Source organism: Passer montanus, unplaced genomic scaffold (genome assembly GCF_014805655.1).
Source record: "Passer montanus isolate IOZ18808 unplaced genomic scaffold, ASM1480565v1 scaffold61, whole genome shotgun sequence".
Lineage (NCBI taxonomy): Eukaryota > Metazoa > Chordata > Aves > Passeriformes > Passeridae > Passer > Passer montanus.
This window is the reverse complement of record NW_024371149.1, coordinates 1,721,726-1,741,681: the sequence shown is the minus strand read 5'-3', so window position 1 is coordinate 1,741,681 and position 19,956 is coordinate 1,721,726. Positions and strand designations below refer to the sequence as shown.

General features: G+C 35.7%; 1 protein-coding gene across 42 annotated transcripts in view; it reads right to left on the bottom strand.

Annotated features, from left to right (window-relative positions):
• Positions 1-19,956, bottom strand: part of KCNMA1 (potassium calcium-activated channel subfamily M alpha 1) — a 421,949-nt gene that overhangs the window by 112,400 nt on the left and 289,593 nt on the right. For 22 of the 42 annotated variants that reach the window (XM_039727452.1, XM_039727454.1, XM_039727456.1 and 19 more), the window contains 6 exons: positions 19,487-19,569; positions 17,263-17,332; positions 15,428-15,583; positions 7,282-7,391; positions 5,103-5,171; positions 976-987 (listed from right to left, as the gene is read on the bottom strand). In XM_039727452.1, coding sequence (XP_039583386.1) covers positions 976-987; positions 5,103-5,171; positions 7,282-7,391; positions 15,428-15,583; positions 17,263-17,332; positions 19,487-19,569 — 500 coding nt within the window. The remainder of the gene's footprint in view (positions 1-975; positions 988-5,102; positions 5,172-7,281; positions 7,392-15,427; positions 15,584-17,262; positions 17,333-19,486; positions 19,570-19,956) is intronic. The other 20 variants (XM_039727459.1, XM_039727464.1, XM_039727453.1 and 17 more) reach the window with 1 other exon arrangement.

The window sequence follows — 19,956 nt, the reverse complement described above, 5'->3', positions numbered from 1 at the left end:
TGACAGACAGACTGCTATAAGCAATTAGGGGGAAAAAAAAGCTGTCGGGAGAAGAGAGATGAGGAGAGACGAAGATATGGAAGAGCATGCCTGATTTACTTCATCCAAACCAACAGCAGCACGATAAAATGTAGACTAGAGAGGGACTCACAGCATGGTATACCAAAGAAAATGCAAAACATGCCATCTCAAAAATAAACTACAAAGTTGAGAAAAAAAATACACTCCGTAACATCTTCATAAATGAGTTAATAAATGTCATTAAAATGAATGCGACATATACAAACTACCCATGGCACTTTCACTGGAACAGTACAAAAACTTTAATGAGTACTGCTTTATGAGTAACTGGGCTCAAAACAGGACCAGAAATGCAAAGAATCAGGTATTTGGTTGCTGTTAATGGAAAATGAGACTGCAAGAGAACATGAACTACTGTATTGTAAGACGTGTTTTAAAGGAAGACTCTGGGGAAAGAAGGACATCAATGAAGGTGTGAATATGAAACCAACATGGCAGCACAAGAGCTGGTAAAGACGAAATATACATCGTCATGATACAACCAAAATGAGGACAGGAGATATTAACAATGAAATCTGCTTTTCAAATGCGACAGTCTGATACACCAATGACTCCACAAAGGGGACAAAAAGCCTAAAAAATGAATCCTGTTTTATTTTGTACTTCCTGCAAAGAAGTTAGTGCGTGAGTCACAAGAAACACTGGAGAGACAAAATGCTGTTCTCTCTCTCCTCTTTGAGATTGGGGGCTCATATATAAATATATACACAGAGATATATATACACACACACATAGATAGATGAATATATATATAGATATATATGTGTGTGTATATACAGAGAAAGATAGACAAAGATGTTATCTTCCTGTGTTCTTGGCAAGGAATTAGTCCTGAAGTTAGAAGGAGTGAAGGTAGGATTGAGGTTGGAAGGAAAGGTAACGAAGAGGGCATACCGCTTTCGGCTTCTGCAAACGACAAGAAAAAAATTGCAAATCAAACACTTTGATAATAAATCAAACTGACACCAAAGCAAAAGCAAAAAAACCCTTTATTTAAAAGTCTTCAAGGCTTAAAGGTTTTTCTGCTGAGAATGAGAACAAATATATGGATAGACAAAGAGAAAATTTTACAAGCGGAGTATAAATGGGGAGCAGGAGGGAAGAATCCTGGTTAGGCTTTCCTTCTTGCTTAATTATGTGGAATAAAAATACAAGGGGAAAAGGAAGGCAAAAATCTCTCTAAAATGGATTTCAGATGAGGAGTTTGAATGTCTGAATTTTGAACTGTTATTTTTTGCTATATATTTAACACTGGGATATTTTCAGGTTCATGTTCTCCATGTTTCCTTTGCATTTTTTTACAGAAAAAGCAAAACCTCTCCAAATAAGCTAAGAACATCTTTTAAGTGATGGTATTTGGCTTGCATCAGGGAGACAAAAAATAATTTAAGTGCTTCCTGTTCTTAATCACAGGTTATAACACTCCCAGAAAGCAATTAGAGATGAAGCAATGGTAAACTCATATCGTGAGCTGGAGTTACTAGAGAGCAGACTTTAATAGCTGGTCAGAAACTCTAAATTGAGTTTTGTAAATTCAGGGATTTCTTTGATAGCTGACAAATAATTTAAATATTATCAAATATATAAAAGAAAAGGTTAAAAGAAATCTAATAATTTTTTTTTAATGAATCTTTAAGATACCTTGATGAGAAGCAGTTGTATAACACTAGAAGCATACTCTAGATACTCTATCCATGATATGAAAACTAATATGCATTTATCATTTTATAACTACATTACTTATATGTAGGCTTGAATATTGTATTTAAGCAATTCTGTAAAATGATAATTGTTATTAATTACCTACCTAAACTACGAAAACTTGTTATCAAGGCCTGCTTTCTGTTTTGTGTAGCTTTATTAGTAGTCAGGAAAAAAGGAAGAAAACATCTGTAGGCAGGAAGCTCAGCTGTCACTAACATTTACAGCAATATTAGCTTGGATAGAGTTCTGATAATTTTTAAGTACTATTGATTTCAAATTCCCTACAGTAGAGTTAACAGAATTTGACTGTAAATCAGAAAGATTTAGAAAACTAGAATCCAGGTGGCTGCCTGGACAAAAAAAACCGTGCAGAGGTAAATTAGTATTTATGCCATTCTACATCCAATGAACATATTAATAGACAAATAAAAGTCTGCCATTCAATGGGATGGGACTAGTATTTATCCTTCAGACTGCCTTTAAAGATTTAAATTTTGAAAATTTAGAGAAGGGGTTAGGAAATTTAGAATACCCTTAAATTACTACTGTTTAGAGCTGCATACAGTCCTGAATCTTATTCACTGCTTTAGCTCTGAGTGCAAAGGCAAATGAAACTAATCTTAACAGAAACTCCCTGTGTAAGTAACAAATCTGACATATGATTTAATGATATAGACATTTTATTATGACTAGCAACAAAAATTAAAGAGTAAGTTGGAAGTAAGAGCTTGTCATCCTTTAAGTAGAAAGAATGCTTTGAAAATTTCCTCTGCCTCTTAAAATACTGTTTTGAGACCTCTCTCAGCTATGGCAGTAAGTATTAACTCTTAATGAAAGGGTGCCATCTACATGATGTTTTAAATTTTTAGTTATATTTAACATTGTTTCTCTAAATTTTAAATTATATAAAACTTCTTCCATAATAGTTCTACAAAATGTGAATGCAAAATATATTTATAAAATAAATTAGCATGTATCTACTTTTTGTCACTCTCATAAAGACTGAAAGCTTAAAAGAACATCCATAGTCAATTCTCACTTCACCTTTATGAAGAATTACCAGGAAGAAATTTGGATATGAGCGGAATAAAATATTTCCAATATCAGCATCAACAAACATAAGTGACAAATGACAAATTTACATTTTTCAAAAAGAGTTTGTGCTTCAAAACTACGTTACTCTAATTTTTATTTTAATTATTCACTTTTTAATTTAATAAGATGCATGGAAATGCAAGCATACCTAGGAGGTGAGAAACTGAAGTTTTGTTGCATTACCCTTCTGGTTTGACTAAAGGATCAGTAAACCACAAATGTCTAGTTAACATATTAGAGTTGAAGAGCACAGGAACAAGTAGAGCAGTAAAGATATGCCGCAGGTAGCTCTGTGATTGACCAAACAGTTACTAGAAAATTATCACTGCTTAATAAAATCAGCAGATATTGCTGTGGATCAGTGTTATAAGAAAATGTGACTATCTACCTTACATGCCTTCCTCTTGCTACATACATATTTAACAAATCCAGCTGTTAATATCTCTTTGTTAGCATTGCTTCCAGCAATTTTAGGCTTTTTTTTCCCCTACTATAATAATTATTTCAAACTGTTACCTGTGTGGCTTTAAGTAAGAAATATATGATTGTACCACACTGTTTTACTTTTTGTGGGATCCTCTGCATCACCTTTTGATTAAGAACTCAATCCAACTCCCACTGAATTTAATGCAAAGAATGATATGGAAGCCAAGAACAATCTGTTATTACTGTAAAAGACTGCAATATTAGCACTTATGTAAGTAAATGACAACTGAAGTAATGGCAATATAAAGTTGGCCAGTATTTGTTACGAGAAAAAGAGAAACCAAATATTTCTTAATACTGAAGGCACAAAATCTGGTAAATTGTTCCACTGCTGTTGCTATTGTATTTTTCCTTTTTCTAGCAAGAGATTAAATTGTTCATAGACAGAAGAATAGATTGTTTACTTTACATTAGCTGATGCAGAAAGAGATCTTTCAATTTAAGTAATTTAAGAGTCCGAAGGACCTTAATACAGCATAAAAAAATCTGATCATTAAAAAAAAAAAGAATTTCTTAATCAGCATAGCATGAACAAAAATGATATCCAGTAGTACATCACCACTTCACATTTCATTTTATAACATACAGAAGACTCCAGCAAAATAACTATAGAGCATGGAAATACTCATAAATAGCTGTAACACTGCTTTTCTATGTCAAATGTCTAACACAGGTTTCAAAGACTCTTTTAATAAAGAAAAATTATGAAAGTTACTACTAAGTATTAAACTTTCAAAACCCCAGGAAATTTAGAATAAGTTCAATTCATAGAATGGGTTCTCCTGTGAGAAGAAGCTGTTTTCGTCAAAAACGCCCTTTGGCCACAAAAAAGTAATTATTGGCCAAAAAGGAGATGAACTAGTATGTATCACTTCAGGTTTACTACAGCAGTACAAAATGTAATTGTGAAAGAGGGAAGTCAAATTCCTCTCAAAGTCATATGATCGTACTTTTTTATATGACCTCCACATGTTGCAGAGAACCTTTATAATATTTTTGTTACATAAAAATAAATATTGTTTAAAGCATTAATGGACAAGTTGATGGAAGACTGGCTCAATTGTTCAGTCATGTTTCTATGAACCTTTGCACAAAAGCAAAAATGCAAGAAACACTTCCCATCTGTGAATCTGTACTAAAAATAATGATTTTTTTTTCTTTTTGGTTAACAAAAATAGCCAGCCAATTTGTAATTTTAAGGCTAAATTAATCTTTTCCAGTTTCATGATGTTATTCATGTAAGTTTTGTCAGAACAGATATAAATATTATGTTTATCCTATATTTGTTTATCCTGGATTGTATCTAAATTGGTTCTCTTAAACTAATTTAAATGAAATTTGTATTTTGAAAATACACATAGCTATAATGAATTTTGATATCACATCTGTTTTCCACTTTTCTATTTTCAGTAGTGTATGCTGGACCTCTGATTAGAAGTGATATGCTGTAAACACAAAAATTGTAAGCTTTTCTGTAAGTAAAATCACTCCTGGAGATCAGACACATGTACTACTGCACTTTTTACTACACATTCTGACTTGGGTTGGTTTTAGGGAGGAAGAGGGCAGAAATAAGTCCCTTTCAGTCCTATGTGAGATGCTGCAATGCGATAGCATGCTAATTACATTCTGAAATGTTTCAAAGAATAGACATGTTCATTCTGAATGAAAAAAAAGCAAGCAAAATTCTTGCCAGTGCATTCGAGAACTTCCGAAGCTGGCGGCGCAGGACGTACCTGCTTTCGCGCTTCTCCGACTTGTATTCTATGGCTATCATTAAGAGCTTCAGTTTCGCAAACACCAGTCTGCAGGGAGAGAAGAGGCCAGGAGTCAGTCCCTTGTCACAACCAACATCACATGTGGACAGGTGGCTGCTAGGTCGAGTGTCAGTGCAGAGATATGCCACCCTCATTGTGAGAATTCTGGGGCAGAGAGTGGTAGGCCTAGAACCTGGCTGAAGGTTAGCCTTATGTTACCAAATATTAGAAGGCTTCACACTAGTGGGAGACAGATTGGTTAGTTTATCTTCAATCAACATCATCCACGCCTGGTCCAGCAGTATCCAAGGGCACAGAATATTAGGAACTACATTCACATTTTGAAAATATATTGGTTGGAATATGTTCACACAGTACGCACACGTGGAGTTATAAATAGAACTTGCAGACTGATATTAACTTCTGGTTCTAATTCTTCACCCTAGTGTAGACATCAAAAGCTTGAAATTTTTCAGCTATATTGAGTGTCCCATCCTCACTGTCTCTGCACACATTTTGTTATCCAGACTGTATGGCAGGCTATTTACAAAAGAATCACATTCCTAGACTTGCACTTTTGACAAATAACTTGAGGAAACAGAACATTTCATTTAATTTCAGACTTTTAAAATGTCATTGACTGCATGAATTTTCAAAACCACACTACAAAACCTGCTCTCAAAGTCTATATATTTCACAGATAGCTGAATACACTAAGACTATCCACTGATTCAATTTCCCCTTCGAAAACCAATGCAATGGACATTTTGCTGTCCTTTGGTTCTTCTGGAAATTGAGCAGTCAATTCTTATAGTAATGAGAATACCTATGCACTAAACTCATTAATTAAAGTGCTTGAGGAAAGCTCCAAAGTTTAGACATGTTTCTAGATGTCAATAAGCACCCTTTCTTTATTGATTATTTTATCTCCATTCTACCAGCACAGATAAATGAATGTCAGCTTTATGTCAAATACAGTCTCAGTCACATCTTCCCACAAACTCATATAGAAACTTGACACATTTGAAAATGGTTTGGCATGGAGATTTAATTTTCATTATTGTAGCTAGTGTTAACAGCACAAACTACTATATTCATTCTGAATATAATACACTTTCCTGCATTTTGTTATGAGATATCCTGTTTCAAGAAATCCACACAAACTTTTGTCCCTATAGTGAAATATGTTTCCCCTCAGTAATCTCAACAGTTTGGCTGACACAGGAGAAGGGTGGATTGAGAACCCCTTAACGTTACCAGCAAATTGAAGACTGGGCTCTGTCACAGCTACATCTCAGACAATTTCTAAATGAATAATATTTGTCTAACAGTTGTTTCTCTCTCATTCTAATGCCATCTTTTTGCTCTTGCAAAAATTGGGAAAGTTGGGGAAGTTAGAGGAGTAGAAGCATACTCATCCTCCTTTACATAAGAGCTTGTATTTTACTTCTCCATCTATTTCCTCCTCTAAGAACAGAGCAAAGAGGAAATATGAGTGTGCTAAACTAACCTGATTATGTGGACAGAGTACTTATTATACAAATCTCTCGTTCACAGACTCACTCTAGGCTAAGCATTTTTCAGTGTCCAGAAATGAAGCTGTCACATGGCTTACACTATGGTTAGGTACTATGTGCTTCTTTCTCATAATTGAAAAGACATATCTTCTCTGACATATTTTACTTGTTGTAAGTGGTTTTCAAACACTTCCACAAAGCTCTGGGTGCCACACTGCTTATATGACCCCATGACATCTGTTTAAATTAATGAATAGTTTCCTTGGAATGGAACACAAGCCAAGGTGGTCATGTTGACCACCACTATTCAAAGAATGGGAACGATTAGAAAAATAACAAGAATAAATAGCTTGTGAGTAAATAACTCAATTTAAAAATTCAAGTTTAAAAATTCGTTTGAGTTTGTTCAAAACCAAAACCATTTATGCTTTCACTTACAATCACTTAATTACAAATCTCTCCTGAATCCAGGCATTAAAATGTTTCAGGTACTTCCATGCAGTGATTGCTTTAATATTTATTTTATTAGACACCATAGCAACGTTAGGACTTTAGCAGCGTGAAAAGGTCTTATGCAAAAAAATTAGATTTCTCTTGCAAGAAGGGAAATACTCCTGTATATTAAATGTATTTCTACTTACTCACAAACTGCAGGGAAGGACAAACCCACAAAGGCACTAGACAGATATTCTGTATACATTTCATTTGCAACTCCTTCCAGGTAGTATTTCTGCCACGTATCCTCCTCAATCTAAAAGCAAAGAAACAGATGCAGAGTTCTGTGTAAAAATCACAGCTTTCTTTGAAACTTACAAACAACTGCTTAAACACGAATCAGATTTTAACACATAAGTTAGTACACTGTTATGCCAATTAACATTGCTTATTTGTAAGGGATTTGCTAGAATACTGAAAAAAAACCCAAAACAGAGTCCCTGTAGTCAGTAAATCAAGTATCATATGTAAAAATAATACACCGAATTCTTGTCAAGCACAATGAGCATGGGGTGAAATAAAGTTGCAGAGAGCATGAGGAAAAAGTTTCCCAACATTCTCTTTTTAAAAATCATAAAATCACAGAATGCTAAGGGTTGGAAAGGACCTTAAAGATCACCTTCCTGCCATGGGAAGGACAGTTTTCACTAGACCAGGTTGCTTAAGGCCTTATCCAACCTGGCATTGAACACTGCCCAAACTGGGACATCCACAAACTCCCTGGGCAGCCTAGTCCAGTGTTCAACCACTCTCACAGTAAAGAATTGCTTCCAAATATCTAGCCTAGATTTCTCCTCTAAGTTTTAACCTACTACTGTTTGTTCTGTCACTACATTTCCTAACAAAGAATCCCCTTCTGGCTTCTCTGCAGCCCCCTTCAGATACTGGAAGATTTCTACAGGGTTTCCACACAACCTTCTCTCCTCCAGGCTGAACAGCCTATACCTCTGGGGAGGTAAGGATATCAGGATATGGTTCTTCACCAGAGGGTGGCTGGGCACTGAAACAGCTCTCCAGGGCAGAGGTCACAGCAGCAGCCTGACAGAGCTCAAGCAGTGTTTGGACAATGCTCTCAGGCACATGGGGGTGTCCTGAGCAGGATCAGGAGTCAGACTCAATGATCCTTGTCAGTCTCTTCAAACTCAAAATATTCTGTGATTCTATTATTCTCTTGGACCAAAAAATTTCAAGTTTTCAAATTTCAGTATTCCAGAGATATTCTGACAGGACTCAATATGGAATTTTAGATAAGTCTGTGTTTCTATGCCACAGGCTGATGATTAACTTGAGGTTCATCAATCTTTTTCTCATGTTGAACTAGCCAAAAGGCACTCTTTCAAAAATTGCTCTAAAGAACAGGAGGATAGAAACTTGTTAAGAAGCCTGGTGAAATGTAAGTTACAACTACTTTTTTCCTCTTTTTTTTTTTTTTTTTTTTTGTTTGTTTTCTTTGCGGTTGTTGTTGTGGGGTTTAGGGTTTTTTGTTTTTTTTTATTTGCTTGGGTTTTGCCTTTTTTGTTTGTTTGGTTGGTTTTGGTTTTCTGGTTAGTTTTTTGTTGTTGCTGTTTTATTCCCCCCTCCTATTGCTGACAGGCTGCCAAGTAATCAGCTACTTTAGTTCTGGAGATGTAAACAACTGAAAGAAAAAACTGCAATATGGAGATGTTCCAAATCATATATAGCCTGACAAGTGGGCTGCAAACAATCAGGAGAAATTTCTTCCACAGAAACTGTTTCACCATTCAGAGGCCATGTGGGATGGTAAAAGGAATTTGCATTGTGTTATTCCCTACCACACACAGAGAAGCCATATCACATTTTTTATGACCCTTTTATTTATAGGAAACTTGCAAATGTTGCTGATCAGCAACTCTATATACAGAAGAGAGATAAAGTCCAGGCTTGGTAAAAAACTAAGAGTAATGATAGCAAGGGCATGTTTGTAACTTTTGGTCTATTTTGTGGTTTTTTTCTTACATTGACACCACCTGGGGTTGGAAAAAAAATATACAAATACATTGCATATCTCTCTTTCCACCTTCTTCCCTTGCTTTCTTTTCTTTAGGCAGATGGTTTTGATTTGGAGGAAGGAACTCCAGATCAGCCTATAGCTAAATACTCACCCTTAGTCAAGGACTAAGAAAGGACTGGAAAAAACCAAACATTTCCAAAGCAATGATCAACCTCTACAGATACCAGTTAGCATTACATGAGACTTCATTAAGTGATTGGAGTGTTCAAGATATGACCTGTTAGGATACCACAAATGTTGATTATAGAATTTAAAGAATTGCTGATATTTGTTATAAAATATTATTATAAGATTATTGCAACAGTTGACTAAAGATGATCATTCTGTTTTATCTCCACCTGAACCATGACATTTTCCCAATTATTTCAAAGAGAAAGATGGTCACCTGCCTGGTACCTTTCGTGAGGAAAAATACTTTAGGAGTCATGCCCTTCATTATTTTAAGCCTTTGTGATGATCTTTTAATTTTAAGTAACTGATGGAACCAATCCAGAATGGGCCATACCACCAAAACAACTTCAATCTGTATCTTCCTGATTCCCCTCTAGTACTGAAAACATTATTATCTCTCCCTAAGTCACACTGCAATTCTGTCATAAAACAAATTAGCCACTGCTTCAATAGCCTATATGAAGAATAGCTGGAAAATTGCATAGTGCTATCCAAGAGAAGAAATGCAATTTTCATCTGAATCTTTTTTTAAGTCATGATACTCCTCTGCTCTCCTCCATCTTATACATAGATACAATACTGTTACCAAATATATTTACATAATACAATAAATTCCTAGTGAGACACAGTGACAGAGATATGAAAAAGTGATGTAGCTCTTGCAAGCACAGCCATCAGTATTGGCAGAAGCAAATGGAAACCTTTAATACACCCAGCCCTACACCCAGCAGTGTAATTATCAGGAGCTCTGTAGCTCCAAAAGAACTCTCTTGCTCACAGCATTTGCTTTTCAGTGTAATGATGGTTACATGACAGAGATTGAGTGTATCTGAACCTGATCATGCTATATAATCTCTTCTGTCAAGATCTACGTACCACTACCAAGACAGAGAACAAATGCTAGAGTTGCGTTGTGACCTAGGATTTTTCATTGCAGTTTGCAAGGCAAAGGATGGTGGATACCCAATTCCTTTATAGCACAGTGAATGCAGATGTCAAGTCTGCTCCTCAGCACTGAATAAGATCAGCTCTTCACCACCATGGAAAGAGCATAAAACAGGACAAGCCTTTGAGGATGTTTAATGTTACAATTCTCTGTCTCAAACAATATAGATGAGAATGAAAAGAAAGTACCCACGAAACCATACAATGATTTGGGTTGGAAGGGACCTTAAAGACCATCTCACTCCACCCCCCACAGCTGTAGGAAGGGATTCCTTCCACTAGGCCAGCCTCTTCAGAGCCCCTTCCAACTTGGATACTCCCAGGTATGAGACAACCACAACTTCTTTGGGCAACCTGTTCCAGTGCCTCACCACCCTCACAGTAAACAGCTTCATCCTAATACCTAATCCAATCCTGCCCTCTGCCAGTTAAAGCCATTGTCCTAACTCAATATGACCTTGAATATTCTTGATTGGTAGTTGAAAAGGATGTGTACAGTGAAAGCAATGTAGCTAAAATATCTCCCCCTATTCATCTATAATGCCCTTTCAGTCCAAAGCATTTGAGTGAATGTCTAGTTTTGTTATGTCTTTGAATATGGATATCTAAATCTGACAGAAAAGTAACTGGGTGAAAGCAGTTCTTATTGTCATATTATAGAGTGAAGCTTCTTAGATTTACAGTCTTATAATTGTATTTCCTTAATTATTATAAATTATCAACTACTTCTTTACTAAATTCCATTGTCTGTTGAAATCAAAGCTAACAAATATCCTTAGTATTATGAAGACTTTACAATCTCAGTCAACTATTTCCACAGCTTTCTGTACACAAGGATGATTTTTAAAATTGTATAAAAATACTATATTTTATAAAACATCAAATATGCTAATTGAGATTAGTTCTAATTTCAAATGAGATTTATGCACTTTTCCCCATTAATACCAATGTAGAATTTTGTAGTGAGTCACAGCAGAGAGAGCACCCTTGAAATATAATGACATCCAATTCTTTTTTTGATTCTGGCTGGCCTTGTTGGATTTGAACTGAAAGGGATACAGGCTCTACTTCTACTAGTTTCAAAGATACAGGGCAAGATTTTTATCTAATCATGAGGTGAAGGATAGGCTGGTGTTGATCTGCTCAAATTACTGACTGAAAATGCAGTCCCATGGTAGACTTTAGTCCAAGACAAATACATCTTATCACATGTACTGATACTATGTATACACAGCAAACAGTTTTAAACCACAATAGGTTTTAATTCCTATGATCAATGATTTAAAAACACTACAGTCAGGAAGATCTTTACATGATCTCTGAAGAAAAATGTATTTGGTAACAGGCTATATTTAATATTTGATCTAGGTCCTGTGAGTAGGATCAGGTAATCAGTTTATTATGCAGTTTCCTGAAGAACCTCACAATAAAATGAAACATTGCATTTCTTTCTAACTCCCCTTTTAAAGCCCTCTTACACATCAAGGAATTCACTGTTCATTCTCCAGTTCTACACCTTGGAATATTCCAAGGCTGCCTAGGTGGTCAAAAATAAAGAGCAAACAAGTTGATGTGTTCCATCAGTGTAGGTAAGCACCCAAATGATGGGAATCTCTGTGGGTTTATTATGTCTCTCTTTCAGCCTGGACTAGAAAGGAATGTTAAGTGGACTTTGCATACGTGTAGGTGTGAGCAAAAGCTGCTGAAAGAGCCCACAAAACACTCCTGCTCTCAAAATAGCTTAGAGAATAATAGAGACAGCTCTAGATAATTTTGATATCTGGAGTGAGGAGTACTGGCTGTCTTACCTATGGAGCAAAGGAAAACTAATTTGGCTGCGGACTTGTGTTACACTCTAGTACCACATTCCACATTTTATTAATTTACACAAAAGTACTAACTTGGCTTGTAGGTTGTAGATTGGCCTGTAGGATTGGCCTGTAGGATTGTACAAAATTTAATCACTTTTGCCTATTACTCCATATATCTGGTTTTTGCAATGTTTTTCATATAGACAGACTTCTGGTATGCACTTGCTAATTCAAACAATACAGAATTTGCAGTACAGAAAAATACTTCCATCTTTTTCTCAGACTGCACAAGTAAATAAAGAGTCCAAATTCCTTTTTGAATACAACAGTAACAGTCTGTACTATAAGAAGACTGGATTTTTAAAATACAGTTTACAGGTGTGAAGTTTTTAATTTTTTTTTTCCTTAGCATATAGTTTGGTGCAATCTGCCTTTAAGTGTTTACAGAACATTAATCTTTTTGAGCTGATTTCCTTTTTGTTCAGTTTGGTGCCAAAAAGAATATAAAGGATTCCATATGATATTACATTGCTAAAACCAAAAGGAAAATATTAGGAACAAATATAAAATTTTGAGGTTTTTTAGTTTGTTTTACTTCTAACACTGAGCAGAATGTTTACACAAATAATTTTGCTGTAAAGTAACACATAATGAGTTAAATGTGTGCAATGTCACCATCAATCATGTTCATTTGTGTCTGACTGACCAAACATTTATGGCACATTAAATCACTTTCTAATCACGCTATGGAGGCAGAACAAACCCACATTTCAAGCTTTCATTAGAAAATACAGAAGTTTCCATACATTTTCCTGGCAATCTCCTGACTGGTGAGAGACTCCACTAAAAATGTTTACCTAAGGAATTTATGAATGTCTGACAGTACTTAAATTGAATGCTCTTAATGAAAAGGGGTGAAAGATATTTTAGGGAATGGACATATTTCTCTTCAATAAGAGTCCTCTTCAGCATTTCTAATCAATGTAGCTGCTCTCCTACAATGAACTGATGATCCACAGCCACTATTCAGTAAGTTTTCTCTTTTAAGTTTTTAAAGTGAGACAGACATGGGAAAGATCATCCTTTCAGCTGAATAAACAAAACCTTTTGTTATCACCAACAGGGTGAGAGTAACATAAAGAAACTCAATTTTTGTACTTTTATTTGAAAAATAAAAATCTGAATCAGGACATTCAGATTTTGAATTAGTCAGAAATCTTTGGAAGTGAAGATACGCATTTTACTTGCCTAAAAAATTCACACTTAATTATGTGGCAAAGATATTTTTAACCAGTATTAACCAGTATTGCAATCTTAATGCACTCTCTTATGGTGTTTTTTCCTCCCTGGGCCGTGTGAAGGTGACATTTGAAGTCACACAAGTTAAGGTATGACTGCACACTACTCTGTTTATAACTGTACATAATCAGACATGAGCAGAACTGACAATGACAGCTTCCCCCAAGACAAATTCATTGCTATTTTTATGCTTATTTTGTGTACAGAGAAATACTCAGATGTAATTTGAGTAACTCCTTGCAAAGCTGAGCCTTCAGCTTAAAACTGTTCATCAATGAGATTTAATCTGTAACTGTACAGGAACTATTATAAAAATGTATTACAAAGTAAGAAAACATAGCTGGCTAAAATAATGGCAGAAGTCTTGAGATATAACTTTTGGAAACCCCTGTAAATATCCAGGTTTTGACTTATTTAAAGGTTTTTAGATAAAAATCCAGGCCATATATGTGTGTATTTCTAGTACAGCTCCTCCACAGTCAGACATTTGTACACATCATCATTTTGTGAATCTCTCAACTTTTTCACTGATTTTTAGAATCAGTATTAAAATAGCTAGAATTAAGACTGAGGCTTCTGAGGATACCCATATATTTGGATGTCCATAGGAGAAAACTGACACCTCCTGATTTTGGAAAGACAGAAGGTGAGCAAACTTTTCTCATGTACTCTGTTACCAAGCCCGAGTTCATACAACCGGCTGCCTCAGTAACTTGCACACATTAGTATGACTGTCACAAATGTTTGACACTCCCAAAAGTCTTGGGTTACCACAGCAGGCAGGAGTGAGAGAGACCAAACTGACTGGCAAGGAGAATGATGTTCACAAGAAATACAGCTTTCTTCTGGGATACAGATAGAAAGGATTAATATCCAATTGGACAAATGCTGAGAGTCACAGACAGATTCCAGGTTTGCTGAAGTAAAACAACTTTCCTTTTTTTTTTGTTTTTGTTTTTGTTTCTTTCAGTTGGGTTTTTTTAGAACATGAATAAAGATGAAGATATTGTAACTGCAGGCAGTAAAGAGCAGAGCCCAGACCTGTTTCCTTATTGAAAACTGGTCTTTTTTTATTAAATGGAATGGTATGAAATATTTTTTCATGGAAGCCTGCTGTCTTCTAAGGATACCTTCATAATAAGGTCAGGAATTTATAAGAAGCAAATAAAGACTCGCTGTCCTGCACCAACATATGCACCTCTAAGAGAACGGTCCTGGATTTCTCATCGAAGGACATGAGGGTGTTTTTATTTTTAGCTTACTTGCACAATAGACTTGAAGTGGGCCATGCCCTACCTTTCACTCCAGTGTTTCCCATCCCATTAAGAACACTCGTGAGACTGGAAACTGCCCACCCTTTACATTTGGAATCAGTGTCCCTGAGAAGCACCAGGAAGGATGCAATGATTGCTGCAATTGAGGCCTTGGTCCAGTGAACCAGTGCAGCTGCCACAGAAGTCTAACTGGGTTACAGTTTTGCAATCTAAGTCTGAAACAGCTCTTAGACCAAGGAAAAGCAAGCACATGAATGATCTTGTGGGAAGTTGGGCCACAGCTCTAACACATGTTCCTTATTTACTCACAGTCAGAGGTCCACTGGTCTTTTGATGTAAAAAACGAAAATGACCAATCCCTTTTTTTTTGGCACTTTGTTGCTACGTGGGACTTAGATAAATCATATTTTTGTTTTAGCAGCAGCAACTTTTCTAATAGACAAACATGTGGTTTGTCTAAAATCAAGCTGAAACACAAAATGCTAAAAATATCTCCCTGGAAATGGATGACGATTTGGAAAATATTTTAAAGGCTAGACACTTGCTTAATAAAAATTTTTTAAAAACCCCACAAGTTGATAGGACCTGGTTTATTGCCCAATATTCAGCAAAAAACTTCTGCATGGAACTGTGTGCTGGCTGTTTTGGTGTTACAAAATCTGTTATTGTCTATCTGTTTCACATTTGAGTCACGTTCTCTACTCCAGTCTCTGACAACCTGAATTGCAGACTAATATGTTCTAATGAGACAAGGCATTACCTTTATGAATGACCTCATAGAGAAGAGGTTGGCTAACATTGTTGAAAGGCCTGGTGCCAGGCAGCTCTGGGCTATAAAACCCAGCTTCAGCTCAGCAAGACAGATAGCATCATCCCCTTCTTTCCAGTTCCAGCTTGGGATATTTAGTAGATGGGCCTGGAAAACAAACAAACAAAATATCCTACAGGTGAAGAACCAGAAACAGAAGTTCTGAATTATTTTCTCTATTAATATCTTGATTTTTTCTGAGTAGGCAGAAGCACTTCAAATATTTCAGAGCTTAATTCTATTTCAGGACTGCGAAATGTTCCACTCTTACCTACTGGAGATTAAATGCTACACTTCTCAAGGTATGCTGGCTCTGGCACTCTGTCAGGTCCATCCTCACACCTGACCAAGCAGAATATTGTAAAGCTTTCCTTCCCTTCTGCATGTTCCTTTTACAGCACTTTGAGCTACTGCCTGACTGATGAGCAACACGCATAATATACAAGAAGCTAATACAACTTATATTGCAACCTATGTGAAGCTGCAACCTTTAAAGGATACTAGAATTTTAAAATGTATACATCTTCTTATACAACATCATCTTTTCTATTTCATTTCTTCCACCTTGAAGAAAAGTACCTGACAGTGAAAAAGCAAACCTTTTTTTCTAAGAATACTATTTATAAGGACAGGATGAAGAAAATAACTGAGCAAGACATACCTGCAGTATTGAAACTGATAACTTAGATAAGTACAAATATTGCTCAGTTACTGGCATAACTGTTGGATTTTCTCTGACATGCAACTTTTACGTTTCTGTAGATACAAGGAAGCACAGAGTCTTTCCTCCTTGTTTCCCTTCCTAAGTTAATTCCACAGTTCAGTACTTTGATAAAAGCTATTCTTGAAGACATAACTATTGGAATAGCAAACAAACTGAGTATTTAAAAAAAAAAAAAATACAAACTTCCCCTCTGTGGCTGTTTAAAGCAGAGAAACACCTTGCTTTTATTGTATAAAAAGGTTTCTTTCATAACATACAGGAATAGGACATTACAGTAGTTGCTCTTGTTCTAGCAACATGTTACAGGTATAAGGAGTTGTTACAAACCTTCCTAGTACCAGCTTTATTGCGTATTTCATCAAATGAAAGTTTACCCAGTCAAACTTTTTCTCAAACACTGGGCAGTAGTTGATTCATTCAGAGCTAATAAAAGAAGCAGGCCACATAAGAGTACTGTGTTATCTGATATATCCTTCCTAACCCTGTTTGTCAGCAGTTTATGGACTTCCTCATCTCAGGACTGAATAAACTGACTTCATTGTGTTTAAGGGTCACAAATTTACCATTACAAATTTTTTCATATTTCTTTCCAAAGTGGATTTATCATTTTGAACTTCACAATATTCTTAGTACCAAATCCCACAACTGGGCTATGTTTTATATTAAAAACCACAAATTTATCTATTTTGTACCTCCTGCTTGGCAATTTCAGGTCTACATGGTCTCACCAGAATAAAAAAAAAAAATCACAATAACCTCCAGCAAGACAATAAGAGCAGAACTTACAGAACTGAAGTGGTGAAAGGTCATCAATAACAACTATGGACACTGTAGCTTTGAGAATTAGATCCTAAGCAACTCATAAATGTCAAGATTTTGATAAAGTCCCTTGCATATATAAATAAAACTAAATTAATTTTTAACTGGATTACATGACAAGGTTTATTAAGATGTTTTAGTTTGGAAAGAAAAATGCTTGCTGTTACTGGAACTAGAAAAATTATGTATGAGTGAATGCAGTGTAGCAAAAAACTTGGAGAAGAAACACTGGCCATCACGTTACCTTATTGTGGTACTGCAACATCTGAGTGATAATTCTTATCTTCGGATGATAATTCTTTATGGAAATAACTCTAAAATGAAAAAGAAAAACCTATTAAAATAACTTTTAACTGACAGGTTACTTGGATAATGCATCGAAATACCTCTATTTTACTGTGTTGTCAAGTCCCACAATTAAAACTGTACCTCCTTATTCATCTGTCTGTAAAGCAAACTGATTGATGCCAGACCTTTGAAATATTTACACATAGTCAAAGTGAGGTAAGAACTAATGGCTAGTACTAGAGAGCAGTAAGCCTCAGGAAGTATTCAGTTGAATGGTTTGCCCTTATAGAGTTTGCAGAAAAAGAGACTATTCAGATACTCCTTCCTTTAGGAAAGTAATGCAGTTGAAACTGTTACATCATTCTCATCCTCAGTGATTATCTTCAAGTCTTTGAACCAATATACTTGATCAAGTTTCCCAATGATAAATGCCTGAAAAAGTAACTTCTGCCCTATCACATATTACTTATTTATATCTGCAAGATATCCATAATATCTAAGTACGCTGAATAATGATTTTGTGTTGCACATGCAAATTCATCTTAATTTTGATGGATTAATCCAAAGATCAATATAAAAACTGATAACTGAATTAATAAAACATGGGGCTACTTTCATAATCTGCACATTTTCTGCATTCTAAATTACTTAATGAATCCAAGATTTACTCAACTGTGTATAGATTTTAAGTGGCTTGAAAGAAAATTGTTTGAGAAATGTATGAATTTATATTGTACTATAAAAAAAGCATTGAGCAAAATTAAAGAGATGAACAACCAAAAAAAAAAATAAAAGCCCTGTATTTAAAACCTAAAGGTAGAAAAAGAAGATAAAACAATGAAAAAAATATCTGACTTATTATGGAATCATGAGTTTCGTAAGACTGAATGCCATAAGTGTTTTCATTCATGTTTTGTAGAATGTATCTTGTAAACGACTGTCTAGCTGGTGCTTTTAAGCATATCAAAGCTAGAACAGGAAACGTAAAGAAATTGCATTATTTAAACAAGTCTTTCTTCTTATTTTCCATTTCTTGATGAATTGTTGAATTAAACATTCAATTTTTTAAAATTAAATTGTGACAAAACACAAGAGAATTCCTCACCCACAATAAAATTTTTGCATTTTATTACTTTAAATGTATTAAATCTACCAAGAATGTACCAATCTGCAACTGGAATGTTTTTAATGTATTTATGCAATCAATGTCAAAATAAAGTTCCTTGCATTGCAACTCAAACTATGTTTATAAAATGAAACTAGATGTCAGCCTTGTGTCTTTCTCAGATATCTACATCTCTTGCACACAGTGGTAGTTTTACAGAAGAGCAACTTTAGTAGCATTTTTTTATTTCTCCCCTTCCTTCAATACACAGCATGCAAACATCCGACAGTAAAAGCTGTTTATAACACTGGCCAATCCAATTCTAGAGAACTTTTAATCAATCACTGACTGAGATTTCTGAGTTTTAATTTTTAAAAGGAGACTGGTCTCACTAAAACTAGGATTGTATGAACAAAACAAAAAATGGATTGGCTTAGGTTTGTTGTAACTCTAGCTGCCATCTACTGACTGACTGTTTCATCTCCTCCCTTCAGAGACTACAAGGAGGAAAGCAGGAGGAGATCTGGTGGTCCCTAATGCTGTAAAGGCCTTGTCAATCAAAACAAGCAATGATTGGTCTTCAGTGTAAAAAAAGCAAGATGGGGACAGGAGACAACTCCTTTGTGTACTCTGCTACGCCCTGAGCAGTGCTTTATTTGTAGGAGCAGGTCCACCACGGAGCAGCAGGAATGAAGCACTGAGGCTGCTTCTGTCCCATCATTGACACAGCCCGTGCAGTGCATGCACTCATGCATGTATTGTTGCAACAACCTGACTGCATTCCCTTTCCTCCCTGCATTCAGCTCAGAATACTCAAACCCTAGTTCCTGCAAAATGACTAACAGTGTCAAAGCCCGTGCTCCAAGTGTCTCTTCTGACATAGCAAAGCAGACTGATGAAACAATGGAGGTAGGAATTTAAGGTATTCTCACCTCTGGACATTGGTGAGGATCTTTCCATTTCTCCTCTAAAAAAAAAAATTATCCTACAGTATTCTTTGAGTGCAACAGATCAGATATAAAATCAGCTAATCAAAGTTAAGAAACAAAAAGCTATTAAAAACTACAGAGTTTACCTCATAATATTGGAGGCATCTTCAGCATCTGGGTCAGCGCAGTATTTATTGGCAAGGATTAGGCACGCATCTGCTGACTCTATCTGAGACACCAAAGAAAAAGAAAACATATAAAGCAACTTCTCTCTCCAGCTCTTCCTTCCTCATAAACTATCAGGGAATCCAGCACTGGCTGCATGAGTGTGAGTGTCACTTCTCAATGGTGGTAATCCAAAATGTTTCTAGGCTAACACAAGTTCACGCCAGGGATTACAGCCACTCTCGTGTACGCAGAGAATTTCTTGAAATTTTCTTGTGATGATCAGAGTAGGCCAGCAGTTCAACTGATGACTCTAACTCTGTATCAGTGGTAATGTTAATCTTTTGTAACCAGATATTGGAATTTAGACTTGTAGATCCATCGGAAGTTCCTGTTGCAGTGCTCCCACAAGCCCTGGAACCTTCCTATTCAAGACAGGAAGAGGTGGCTG